Below are 14641 nucleotides of genomic sequence, written 5' to 3' on the forward strand. Positions count from 1 at the left end.
GGAAGGTGAGGGAGAAAAGGGAAACAGATTACAAGGATCTACATATAACCTCCTCCCTGGGGGATGTACAGCGGAGAAGTGGGTGAAGGGAGACGTCGGATGGTGTAAGATATGACAAAATAATAATTTATAAATTATCAAGGGTTTGTGGGGAAAGGGGAGCGTGGAGGAGGGGGAATGAGGAGCTGATACCAAGGGCCCAAGTAGAAAGCAAATATTTTGAGAATGATGATGGCAACATATGTACAAATGTGCTTGGCACAATGAATGGATGTATGGATTGTGATAAGAGTTGTTCGAGCCCCCAATAAAATGATTTAAAAAAACCCCAATATCCATTTGATGACAGCTTTTTTTAGCTTAGTGCTACTGTTTATCTAAGTAATAACTCTGTACGTATCCATAATTACAATCTCTGGATAATTCAGATTGGCCTTTGTATATCAATAAAAATATTAATTAAAAAAATTGAATTGAGGGTAAATTTATATTCCACTGTCATTTTAATTGACATTCCATTAATTTTCCCTGGTTTATCATACAATTTATTTTATGTATTTTTTTTGTTTTTTGTTACCATTTTCTCTACAGTTGACAGTGCAATGGATTGTCTACTAGAATTATCTTGCACTGATACCAAGAAAGAAGAGTCATCTCCAGAGAGCTCACTTGCTTCTGAGAGCCAAGAGTGTTTCACAGGAAGTAAAATAATGGAAAAGGATCCTGAAAAAGAGAATGTGAATATGCCGATAACAGAAGCCTTTGATTGCTTCATGCAGGGTACTTCTGAGACACTGGACTCTTTTTCCAATGGCCAAGTGTTCTCACCGTTGCCTTTGCAAGATGTTGATAATTTGAATGACCCAGGTGAGTATATACATTCAGAATCAAGTCGCTTGATTCCCATTCCTTCTGTACAAAATAAGGATTTGAACAGTGACATTTTAGGGAATTCTGCCTCTACACTAAGTTCAAACTCCTTAACTCCCCCCCCCCCCTTAATTTTATGTTCACTTTTGAATGTGTCCCAAGTGTGTTAAAGGATAACACGTTGGATTGGAATATAACTACCTAGAAACTTCTCTGCTAAGTCATCCTTTAAATGTAGCCAGTGACTCCATCCTGGGGTGTAGTAATCTCCATCAAAGACAGAGCTTTTAAGATGTGAGTGTGGGGGGAGCGGGGAGGGAGGGGAAACATGAGGACCTAATGCTGGGGGCTTAAGTGGAGAGGAAATGTTTTGAGAATGATGAGGGCAATGCATGTACAAATGCGTTTTACACAATTGATGTATGTATTATGAGTTGTATGAACCCCCTAATAAAATGATTTTAAAAAAAAGATGTGAGTATGTTGAGACTCAGTTCTCCCAAGCCCTTGTAGATTTGGATGCAAATGAATTTCAGGTCCCTTAAAACCTTTCCCCCCAAGTTCCAGATCTTGGTTTATTACAAAGGTGGGGATCAGAAATCTACTTCTGCCCCTGGTATGTTTGTACCTAGTGACCGGCTTGCCTACAAACAACTCAAACCTACTGAACTCTCACCAAAGGGGAGGGATGCGAATTACTGCCGATATTTACTGCTCTCCCTTTACTGCTGCCTCTTTATCCACCTTCACCATTTGTGGAATCTAAATTTCTGTTTTTGACTTCTTTAAAGGAAACCAAGGCTTTTTAATGCCTGTTGTAGCCACAGCTGCAGACTGGATACCTGCCAACTACCTATTTCCATCCCCAGTTATTCCTCTTGCTTCTGGAACCCATAAAGAGGGAATGTATGTTTATCAAGAACAAGAAGCTCCAGTTTCTCAGATTTTAAGAAAGAAGAAAACATCTTATGTCGGACAAGTACTTGTTCTACTCAGAGGGCTTCCAGGATCAGGAAAATCTTTTTTGGCCAGGTATGAGGGTTTATTTGGATTTAAAACAAGTATAATATGGGAACACAAACATTTATAAAAGTGTGAATATAGGAAATAACATTGCTTAATAGAAATGTTCAGTAACACTTAAAATGTTCCCATTTGCTAATTTATCCTTATTTTGTAGCTAATAACAGACACTGTTTACTCCAGACATTTCATTTTCTCCACAGAATATTTTTGAGGTAATGTTGAGAAAGAAAAATCAAAGACCATACCATGATTGTGAGCATATTTAATGTTAACAGTGAAGCTACTGACTAGGAGATAAGATGACATTATATAGTTAAAAAACCCATAATTGATTTTGAACTGATAGAAAGACGATGTTAAGTAAGAGAATAGAATTCCACTGGTAGTTGAAAATTTGGAATTGTACCACAGTGTTCATTATTGTGTTTAGAAATGTGTGATTGGAGGGAACAGAGTTTTGGATTGAATTACCAGTATCAGAGAACTTCACACTTTTATAGTGAATTTATTTGCTACAACATGTAGTACCCTCCATCTTTCTACTTCATATATCTATCCATCCATGTCTGTTTTGTAGGCCTTGAAAGGTGGTAGGCAAACCTGGGGATGCTTTGGTCTGGGACACTGAAGTCAGTATTGGAGGCAGTTTTTGTGCTCTTGGGGCCACCCTCTCCTTAAAGGATTTGTTTTCATTGCCCCCATCTTCCTCTAACCCTTATATTTCAGAAGTTTAACACAATATATTTTATTTTATTCTTTAGAAATAGGAAAATGTTTAATATAAAGCTTTTTTAAAAATCATTTTATTAGGGGCTCACACAACTCTTATCACAATCCATACATATACATCAATTGTGTAAAGCACATTTGTACATTCATTGCCCTCATCATTCTCAAAACATTTGCTCTCCACTTAAGCCCCTGGCAACAAGTCCTCATTTTTTCCCCTTCCTCCCTGCTCCCCCCTCCCTCAGAACCCTTGATAATTTATAAATTATTATTTTGTCATATCTTGCCCTTCCAACGTCTCCCTTCACCTACTTTTCTGTTGTCAGTCCCCCAGGGAGGAGGTCACATAAAGATCCTTGTAATCGGTTCCGTCTTTCCAACCCACTCTCCCTCTACCCTCCCAGTATTGCCACTCACACCACTGGGCCTGAAGGGATCATCCGTCCTGGATTGTGTGTTTCCAGTTCCTATCTGTACCAGTATACATCCTCTGGTCTAGCCAGACTTGCAAGGTAGAATTGGATCCTGATAGTGGGGGAGGAGGAAGCATTTAGGAACTAGAGGAAATTGGTATTTTTCATCGTTGCTACATCACACCCTGACTGGCTCGTCTGTAAGGGGATGTCCAGTGGCCTACAAATGGGCTTTGGGTCTCCATGCCATACTCCCCCACTCATTCACTATGTTAAGATTTTTTGTTCTGATGATGCCTAATACCTGATCCCTTCCACACTTCGTGATCGCACAGGTTGGTGTGCTTCTTCTATGTGGGCTTTGTTGCTTCTGAGCTAGATGGCCACTTTTTTACCTTCAAGCCTTTAAGACCCCAGATGCTATATCTTTTGATAGCCGAGCACCATCAGCTTTCTTTGCCACATTTGCTTACGCACCCATTTGTTTTCAGCAATCGTATCATGGAGGTGAGCATACAATGATATGATTTTTTGGTCTTTGATGCCTGATCCCTGATCGCTTCGACACCTTGTGATCGCATAGGCTGGTGTGCTTCTTCCATGTGAGCTTTGTTCCTTCTGAGCTAGATGGCTGCTTGTTTACCTTCAAGCCTTAAAGATCCCAAGCGCTATGTCTTTTGATAGCTGGGCACCATCAGCTTTCTTCGCCATGTTTGCTTATGCACCCTCCTCAAATTTTTAACTGTTTGCTTTTTCTTTTTGCAGCTAGTTTTTTTTTTAATGTAGAATGTGTCTAATGTTCGTGAAGATGCATATATACATAGAGAATGTCTCTGACAAGATCATTGTCAGTTGTGTTTTCATATACTTTGTCTGGCTTTATCTCCTTGTAAATTTCCACATATTCTGCTCATGCACTTTCCCCCCCTGCATTATATTGAAAGAGTACATTAATTCAAACAGTTGGTCCAAGTATTTATTTATTAATAGTTTTATTGACATAATTCATGACCCATAAAATTCAATGGTTTAAATATATTAAAAAGAGTTATGCAGTCATTACCACAATAAATCTTAGAACATTTTCCTTGTTATTTTTTTAACAGTGTTATTGGCATTTAAATAATATATCATACAATGCAATAGTTCAATCATATCAAGAAGAATTGTACACAAAAGATTGCTATCCCTCAGGGGGATTATCAATAAGACTCTTTACCATAAATTAACAAAGAGGTTTTGAAAGGGAACCAAAGAGAGATTAAAAAAAACCCAAAACCCCCAAAACAGATCCAGGAATGGGCTTGGGGCTTGCACTAAATCTTAGCTCCAATTGAAGAACAATTAATGCTTACACTATGGCCCTGCTCAACACTTGCCTTCAAGAAGGGAACACAGAAGATACGGGTGCTATAGCAAAATGTGGTGAAGAAATTAGATGGTGCCCAGCTATCAGATAAAATAGCATCTGGGGTCTTAAAGGCTTGTTTCCAAACAAGCAGCCATCTAAGTGAGATGTCAGCTAAATCCACATGGAAGAAGCACACCAACATCAGTCACTGAGGATTGTAAATCATATATACCAAAGTTGTAGGAGGGAACAATAGCTGAGCCTAAATTGTGAGAATCCAGTTTGCAGAAGGCTATGGATGACAGTGGGGGCCCAACATACATTTGTGGGATCTACATAGGTAGTAAGCCTCTGGTGATTTTCCTCTATCCATAACAGAGGGGAGGGAGGAAAGTGGTTACCAAACAGAGTGCATTGAAGAGATGACTGTAGAAAATCAAAAGGATAAAACTGACTTGAATGGTTAAAATATTATTAGTTGATTCCCCTTCTGATGCATGCTAGGTCTTGTTTTCAACATTTTCTGTATTTTTGTTTGTTCATATTGGGGGTTTAACTCGGATATGTTATGTCATTGGGGTCACTCTTGAATTTTTGTTAAATGTTTTGTTTATTTTTTTCAATATATGAAGCCCAGGATTGAGGAACTTATGGGGACAGCAAATGGAATGAGGGTATCTGGTTCAGCAGGGGTGGGGGTGTACAGTGGGCGGTGGGGTAGTAAAGGGAGTGAAGGTGAGCTGATATCAAGAAGTTCAGGGAAGAAAATAATGTTTTGAAACTAATTGTGGTAGCAGTTATACAATACAGCTTGATGTGATTGAACTATGGAATGATATATCTGAGTTAACTTCCAGTAAAATGGTTTTGAAAAAAAAAAGAGTTGTACAATCATCGTAATCAATTTTAGAACAATTTCTTCGTTCTTGTACTCATTGTTATTAGCTCCCCATTTCTCCCTAGCTTCCCCTGCCATACCCCGAGACCCATGAATCCAGTTACTGTCTCCATAGATTTACCTATCCTGGGCTTCATATACAAAAAAACATTTTAAAAAATCAAAAAACAACAACAAAAAACTAACAACAGAAAAAGGCAAAATAGATAAAAACATCAATCGAGAAGAAAGCAGAAAATATTAAAAATGAGAACAAATTTTTAAAAGCTCAAAAGGGAGATCAAATGATGACATGTTAAATTTTCATCTAAATGCATCAACAGTAATACACTTTCCAGTGCATTCTGGATGATAGCAAGACTATTTACATCCCTGGTCTATGGTCAGAGGGGATTCACCAGGGGCTTAATCCACGAGTATTTCCCTTTCCTTTTTTTTAAAAAAAACTAGAGCAACTTAAAAATGGTTCAAAAGGGATATCAAATGATAAGATAGTACATTTTAACCTAGCTACACCTGTCGTAATCAACTTTACAATACACTGTCTGATAACAGGGCTATGCACATCCCTCAACTATCATCAGAAGGGATTGACCAGAGGCTTAATCCATGTGTGGACCCTGCAAATAGATTTTGGGTTTCCACCATCATCCTTAGCCGTCTGCAAACCAAGTATTTGTAATTTAAGCTCTGACACCATTTCCTCCTTTGGATTTGGATTTTATTATTTACAGTCCTTTGATCACAGTCTGGTGTCCTTCTTCCATGTTGACTTAATTAGTGCCTCACTTAGATGACTAGTTGTTCATTTTCCTCATTCTTATACTCATTATTATTATTATTATTAACTCATTATTATTAACTCCCCATTACCTGCCTGAACCATAAGAACTACTAATCTAGTTACTGTCTCTATAGATTGAGCTATTCTGTGTTTTTTATTAGGAAAATCATACAAAAAACCCCAAGAACAACAAAATAAAATACAGAAAAACCTCAATCCACGAGAGAACAGAAGATAATAGAAACTAGAACCAATTAAAATGGGTCAAAAGGGAAAACAAATGATATTATGTTAAATTTTCACTTAACTATATCTGTAGTAATCTGTTTTCCAATATGCCCTGAGGACAACACTATTCACATCCCTAATCAGTGGTCTGAGAAAATTCATTGGAGGCTCAATCCTTGTAGGCACTCTGCAAATTGATTTTTGGGGTTTCATCGTCATCCATAGACGTCAGTAATTTGGGTGCTCAGAATTTAAGCTTTAATACAGTTCTCTACTTTGATCTTGGATTTTATTATTTACAATTCTGGAGTACTCTTTCCATGTGGACTTAGGTGACACCTCACTTAGATGCTCATACACTTATAATAAGCATATTTTCTATAAGCCCATAATAATTGTCTTTTTTCATTGATCAGTAATAATAGTAACACATTTACATTTAGTATTATGAATTTACAGTCAATCATGGTTTTGCATTTTGTAAAGGAGATGAAAATTACCTTAACAAGTGATAGGTACCTTAACAGGTGGTAGACTTGTAAGATTTGACCAACTAGGTTTCAGGGGTCTTCCAGTCAGAGGACATTATAGTTAGGGAATGGAACGAGAAAGAAGTGCTTGCCATAAAGCAGAACACACATTGTGAATAGATAGAGAATTATTAACTGGGATTGTTCAAAGACATAGAAGCTGAGTTTTCTTGGAGGGAATATGGTCCACAATATGCATGAAACCTCTGTGCTAGCTCAAGGAAGATGAGGGTCAAAAATGGTTTCTGGGTTTATTTGGAAAGATGATCATGAATGAATATCTTTAACAAATAGTTTTGTTGTGCAGTGACAGTAGAAAACATGAAGGCTTAAGGAAGCATAGATACTGAACCACTTAAAGGAAGGAGAGAATTTGGGTAGTAATTAAAAGGCGTCTTTAACTAAAAGTCGTCATTCCCTGGAATATAAACTCCATGAGAGTGAGGATTTTTGTCCTTTCTGTTAACACATAACAGTTACTAATAAAAATCAGAGTTAAAAGTTTGAGATTTCAATGTACTTATATGTATTTAAGGAGGAGAGGATAAACTGATATTTTACAAATCGCTGAAATAGTTGTGTTAGTAATTTCTTTTTGGGCTTTATTTGCTCACCCTTTGCATGTACCCCAAATATGTGTAGAAGGTAAAGATCCAGAACCATGAAAGAGAGGGGTTAGGAGAACTAGTCTGTCTTTTTTCATTTTATTTAACTTGTTACATTTATTACTTGTCGAGCCAGTCAGGGTGTAGTGTAGCACCGATGAAACACACAACTTTCCTGTAGTTCTTTTTTTTTTTTTTTTTTTTTAACATTTTATTAGGGGCTCATACAACTGTTATCCCAATCCATACACACATCAATTGTGTAAAGCGCATTTGTACATCGTTTCTCAAAACATTTTCTCTCCACTTAAACCCCCGACATTAGGTCCTCATTTTTCCCCTCCCTCCTGTAGTTCTTTAATGTTTCCTCCCCTCCTACTATCATGATCCCAATTCTACCTTACAAATCCAGCTAGACCAGAGGATGTACACGGGTACAGATAGGAGCTGGAAATACAGGGAATCCAGGAAAGATAAACCCCTCAGGCCCAACAATGAGAGGAGGAAGGGGAAGGTGGGGGGAGATAAGGGGAACTGATCATAGTGATCTACATATAACCCCCTCCCTTGGGGATCGACAACAGAAACGTGGGTGAAGGGAGACATTGGTCAGTGTAAGACATGAAAAAATAATAATTTTATAAATTATCAAGGGCTTGAGGGAGGGAGGGTAGAAGAGGGAGGGGGAAAGATGAGCTGATACCAAGGGCTCAAGGAGAAAGAAAATGTTTTGAAAATGGTGATGGCAACAAATGTACAAATGTGCTTGACACAATGTTTGTATGCATGTATTGTGATAAGAGTTGTATGAGCCCCCAATAAAATGATTTATATAAAAAATCATTACCTGTGCATTTTCTACTTTTAGAGGCAAAAAATACATACTTTTGAACAACTGTTCGATTTTACTATTTGTCTACCTTGATTTCTTCTTACCTCCACCAGGTAGAATAGGTCCTTATAAATCAGTTGGCTATGTGAGGGGTATGCCTGTAACTGATAGAGCTCTGAAGAGTTGAAAGCATTTTCAGTTACTTAGGTTTTCGCGACACTAAGGATTTGCTACTCTCCAAACTTTCTTATCCTCCTTTAAAAAGTTGTTTACAGTAATTTACTTAAACAAAACAGACTGACTATAGGTTCATTTTCTTTGGAGTCAGCTTCTACTTTTAGAGGACATCGAATGTTTGTTTGTTTATTACGATTTTTCTTTAAATATCCGTACTTGCATTTTTCATGTGGATCACAGCCTTGTAAGAATTAGGAGAGAGAATTTAGAAATAAATGGAAGCAATTTCCCTTACCTTTCACAGGACTTTGCAAGAGGATAATCCAGGTGGAGTCATTCTCAGCACTGATGATTATTTTTGTGTAAATGGACAGTACCAGTTTGATGTGAAATACTTAAAAGAAGCACATGAATGGAATCAGCATTGTGGTAAGCGTAGACATAAGATTCTGGGGAATAATTGTGAGTAATATAAAGGAAAAATTGGTTTTAGTATTTTGAGCGACACATAACTTTTAAAAAGTTAAAATATATAAATTCTAGTTTTGTGTAACACAAGATAGAGAAGTGGTCTTATTCCGTAGGGTTGCTATGAGAAGTTTATTTGGGTCCCAGAATAGCTCAGGGGAGGTTCCAATTATCTGGCATATTCTAATTTCTGTTTCCTGGAAGTTGAATTTGCATTGTGAACCACTGGGCTTCCCTCACTCATTCAATGCCATCAAGTTGATTCCGATTCATAGTCACCCTGTAGGACAGAGTAGAACTGCCCTGTGAGTTTCCAAGACTAACTCTTTAAAGCCTCATCTTTCTTCCCCAGAGTGGCTGGTGGTCTTGTACTTTTAACTTTCCAGTTAGCAGTTCAACATACCATAACCCACTATGTAACCAAGGCTCCTTTGGGCTTACCTAGAGTGGTCTAACTTATACAGAAGGTAGTGTCAGACTAAAAATAGCTTCCCTCAAACTGAGTCTGCTGTGAGATCATAGATAAAACCTAATTTCCTTACGAATACTTCAAATCATTTCCATACTACTCACTGAAGATGGCTTTATTATTGAATGCTTACTTACTTGCATAGTTGAATTTTGTATAATTTTTATTAAGACATACAATACTTCACTTAACTTTCATGATAAACAAAAGGGAATCTTGAGTTTTCTATCTTTGTTGTTATTGTTGGGTGCTCTTGAGTTGATTCTGGCGCATAGCAACCCTTTGTGACCGCAGAGAGGTTTTTCTGGTTGGGTTAGCAGCTGGGTACTTAACTGTTGCCCCTCCAGGGTGTTGTTAAAATTTCACTATCTTTCCTGAACTAAAACTGAGTTCAAGGAAGAACTCAGGAATAGGAAAACAGCAACCCCAAACTACAAGTCAAGGCGTCTTGTACAAGTTTTTCATACTCTCCGAGGCTCAGTGTCTTCATCTATCAGAGGAGAAAATAATACCTAACTCCCAGGTTTCTTAGAAAGATTAAATGAGAGCAAACAGTGCTTATTTAGCACTGATAACATGCCCTTACAACAGCAACAATCATGGCAATACTAACAATCAAAATAACTATATTAAATTATAAAAGCAGGCTTATTTGGATTGAATTCATAGGTCATCTAATTTACCCAATAAATTGTACAATGCAGTGAGTTTTAGTATATTCATAGTTATGCAACCAACCCCACAGACTATTAGAACAGTTCATAACCCTAAAAGAAACCCTATATGCATTAGCACTCATCCCCCCATCCTTCCACAAAAAAGACATCAACCACTGTTGACAAGGATGCGAAAAAGCTATACCAGTGTTCACAGCAGCAGCGTTCATAATAGCCAAAGAAACAGAAACTACCTCAAATGTCCATCAACTGAAGAACAGAGAAATAAATGTACTATATCCATACAATAGAATTTTATTCAGCCATAAAATGGAATGAAATACTGATACATGCTCCATGGGTGAACCGAGAAAACATTAATAGATAGAAACTTGATTAAGTAACCACTAATCAAGTTTCTGTCTATTAATTTGCCCATTCCAGACACTCCATGTGTGTGGAACTGTTGAACACATGGTCTTCTTTCACTTAGCATAATGTTTTTGTGAAGTAGGATCTCATTGTGGCACTGGTTTGCATTTCCCTGATGTCTGTCTAATGAAGTTAAACATCTTTGTACGTGCTTATTGACCATTTGTGTATCTTTGTTGGAGAAATAGCTACTCAAGACTTTGCCCATTTAAAACAAAAACAAAACTTCTGAATTGTGATTTAGATGAAGGTTTATGGAGCAGATCATTAATTTTACATTTAATTTTTTAATACACATTTTATTTAAACATCCATTTCAATCTCCTCAATGTACTAATGCTTATACCACTTCCTCCCAATGTTTCATGTTTCTATTCCTCCTTTCCTAATCCTCTGCCCTTGGGTAAATGCTGCTATTTTTTTTATCTTGAATGGTTGATTACGCTAACCCAGGGGTGAATTCAGTTCCAGACATGAAGGTTGACTAAGGGCTATAGTCTTTGGAGTACCACCAGTCTCTATCAAAGCAATACGCCTGGTTTCTGACCCTTGGTAAAAATCAAAGGAGTTTTATTTTTTATTTTTTAAATACTTTTATTGAGGGTTCTTACATCTCTTATCACAATCCATACATTCCTCCAATGTGTCAAGCACATTTGCACATATGACACCATCATCATTTTCAAAACATTCTCTTCCCACTTGAGCCCCTGATATCAGCTCCCCATTCTTCCCCCTCCCTCCCTCCCCAGCCCGCCCTCCTTCATGAACCCTTGATAAGTTATAGATTATTTTGTCCACATCTTACATCCTCCTCCTTACTGCCTCACCCACTTTTCTGTTATTCGTTCCCCTGGGAGGGGGTTCTAGTTGATCCTTGGGATCGATTTCCCCTTTCTCCCTCCACCCTCCCCTACTCCTCCTGGTATCTCTACTCTCCTTGTTGGTCCTGAGGGGTTTATCTATCCTCGATTCCCTCTATTGCTCTTTTTCTGTAGCAGTGTGCATGCCCTGGTCTAATCCTATTTGTAAGGTAGAATTGAGGTCATGATAGTGGGGTGAAGGAAACAACAAAGAGCTAGAGGAAAGTTGTATGTTTCGTCAGTGCTATACTACACCCTGACTGGTTCATTTCTTTCCTGTGACCCCTCTATGAGGGGTAGTCAAATTGTCTACAGATGGGTATTTGGTCTCCTCCACTCCATGCTCACCTTTCCCCCACATTCATCTTGGGTATGATTTTATTCTGGGTCTTAGATGCCTGATACCTGATCCCATTGATACCTCATGATCACACAGGCTGGTGTGCTTTTTCCATGTGGGCTTTCTAGCTTCTGAGCTAGATGGCCACTTGTTTATCTTCAAGTCTTTAAGACCCCAGATGCTCTTATCTTTTTTTTTAGATCATTTTACTGGGGGCTCATACAACTCTTATCACAATTCATATATACATCCATTGTGTCAAGCACATTTGTACATTTGTTGCCCTCGTCATTCTCAATACATTTGCTTTCTACTTGAGCCCTTGGTATCAGCTCCTCATTTTTTCCTTCCTCTCCCCACCTCCCTCATAAACCCTTGATAATTTATAAATTATTACATCATATCTTACACTGCCTGGTGTCTCCCTTCACCCACTTTTCTGTTGTCCATCCCCCAGGGAGGAAGTTATATGTAGATCCTTGTAATTGCTCTGTCTTTTGATAGCTGGACACCATCAGCTTTCTTCACCACATTTGCTTATGCACCAGCTTTATCTTCAGCGATCGTGTTGGGAAGGTGAGCATCACAGAATGCCGGATTGTTAGAGCAAAGTGTTCTTGTGTTAAGGGAGTACTTGAATCCGAGGCCCAATGTCCATCTGCAACCTTAATTCTTAACAAATAGATATGAGTACATAGTTCTATTCCCCTCTCATTATATATATATATTTACATATGTACACACTTATATTTAGGCCTCTATAAATATTCTTTGTCTCCTAGTTCTTTCCTCTATTTACCTTTTACTTCCCTCTTGTCCCATCATCATGTTCAGTCTTCATTCAAGTTTAGTAATTCCTCACTGCTACATTGCCCTTGATTGAGCCTCACTAGGCATCCTGTGACTTCCTTCCATTGATTTAAGTTCACTTGTTTCCTTGTCCCTGGGTTGGTTTCCCCCTACACACACTTCCTTTCTCCTACCTCCCCTTCTCCCGTATCCCCCTGGAACCATTGGTCCCATTCTTTTCATCTCCAAATTATTTATACCACCTATCTTATCTAGATAGACATGCAGATACATTAATAAGTGCAAAAACCAGTGAAGCCAAATAAAACAACAAAGGAAGTTAAAACCAAGAAAACACTAACAACAGCAGAAAGCAAGAACAAAATAACATTAACAAAAAGAAAGCCACTGACAAAAATGGAAAAGCCTATAAATAGTTCATGGTCTGTTTGTTGGCCTTTATGAGTGTTTTCCAGTCAAGTCTGATGGGGTGCCACACTCTTTCTCCCAAGTCTATTTTTGGTACTCCCTGGGAGTTCCATCACTCTGCACCCCTGCTGCTCTGTTGCATGCCCTCAGTGCCTTACCCCAGCGTGATGGGGCCAGACCGTACACTATTCCTGCACTTTGTCTCCTGTGCTGTCCCCCGCAGTGTCATGGTTCAGTGTGGGACACTGTGGCCCGTGGTGGGGCCAGTCTGATGGTCCTCTCTGTGCATTGTCTGCTCTGAGCAGGAATATCGTCCTCAGGGATTGGTGGGTCAGGATGCCCTCCTCTCCCTCTCCATCCCTTTGTGTTTCTCCATGTTCTAATCTGATGCGCCCTTCTCCCCAAGCTTTAACCCCAGTGCTGTCTTCTGAAATGTATTCTTCTGAGGGTGTGGGGTGTCCACATAGTTGGGCTTGGGGCCGGTCCCGCAGACCTCTCTATTGGTTCCTTGGTACATGCCGGTATGTTGTATTCACATCTTGGTGAATCGGGCTCAAGCCTGGTCTCTCTCCTCCTGTGGAGATATAAGCAATATCCACCCCCCCCCCCCTTTTGGGTGGATTAGTGCCCTGCTCCCCTACCACCCATGTCTTTTTTTTCCTCTCCTTATTTCCCTTTCTTATATAATTGGCTGCCGTATGTATCCCTGGATTGAGTTTGGTCCCTGCCATAGTTGCTGGACCTCACTCCAGGGATGTATGTATATAGTAGCTTTTCCCCTATGGGCACCCCCCCTTCTTTTAAGCTTACCTCAGTGGACTCATGTTGTCCTTGGCCTTTTGTGCCTGACTTACTTCATTTAGGATGATTTCCTCCACGTCTTCCCATGCGGCAATGTGCTTCATGCGTTCATCACTGTATTTTAGGGACGCTTAGTATTCCATTGTATGTATGTACCACAGTTTTTGATCCATTGGTGGTCTGTTGATGGAAATTTGGGTTGTTTCCAACTCCTTTCAATTGTGAATTGTGCCGTGATGAACACTGGAGCGCAGATGTCTGGCTGTGGTTTGTTTCTTGCCTCTTTTCGGTATATGCTCAGTTGGGGGATTGCTGGGTCATACGGTAGCTCAATCTCCATCTGTTTTAGATATCACTAAATCAATTTCATAATGGCTGTACATACCTATAGGTCAACCAGCAGTGGATGAGAGTTCTTATTTCCCCACAGCCCCTCCAACACTTGTTGCTTTCTGACTTTTTGAATTGGATTATCTTTGGGTGTTAGGTGGTATCTCATAGTTGTTTTAATTTCCATTTGTCTTAGGGCTAATGATCAGGAACATTTTCTCATATGTTTATTTCTGCCCCTGTGAAACTTCTATTCAGGTTCTTTGCTCACCTTCTCAGTGGGCAGTTAGTTTTTTTCTTATTGTAAGCTCTCAAAGTATTGTAGATTTTAGTAATAATCTTGTCCCAGTCTGGGAGTTCTCTTATTACTCTCTTAGTGAATTCTTTCGATGTACACAGATGATTTATCTTCAATATATCCCACTTGTCAGTTGTGACTCCTCTGTATTTGTGTCCTTCCCTATTTCCAATAGTCTATGTATTCCTTGTGCCAAGGCTCTCAGATTTGCCCCAACTCCCTCATTAATGGCCCTAATTGTTTGGGGTTTTACCTCAAGGTCTGTGATCCACATTAAGTTTATTCTTGTACATGGAGTGAGGTAAGGGTCTTGCTTCTTTTTT

The 14641-nt window shown here is 38.9% G+C and overlaps 1 protein-coding gene across 1 annotated transcript in view; it reads left to right on the forward strand.

Annotated features, from left to right (window-relative positions):
- Positions 1-14641, forward strand: part of N4BP2 (NEDD4 binding protein 2) — an 88546-nt gene that overhangs the window by 15938 nt on the left and 57967 nt on the right. Inside the window, exons 3-5 of the mRNA XM_045284158.1 lie at positions 592-867; positions 1662-1902; positions 8748-8872. Of these exons, the coding sequence (XP_045140093.1) occupies positions 592-867; positions 1662-1902; positions 8748-8872 (642 nt within the window). The remainder of the gene's footprint in view (positions 1-591; positions 868-1661; positions 1903-8747; positions 8873-14641) is intronic.

The sequence above is a fragment of the Echinops telfairi genome, unplaced genomic scaffold (genome assembly GCF_000313985.2).
Source record: "Echinops telfairi isolate 266 unplaced genomic scaffold, ASM31398v2 ScPeMD7_7468;HRSCAF=8506_0, whole genome shotgun sequence".
NCBI lineage: Eukaryota > Metazoa > Chordata > Mammalia > Afrosoricida > Tenrecidae > Echinops > Echinops telfairi.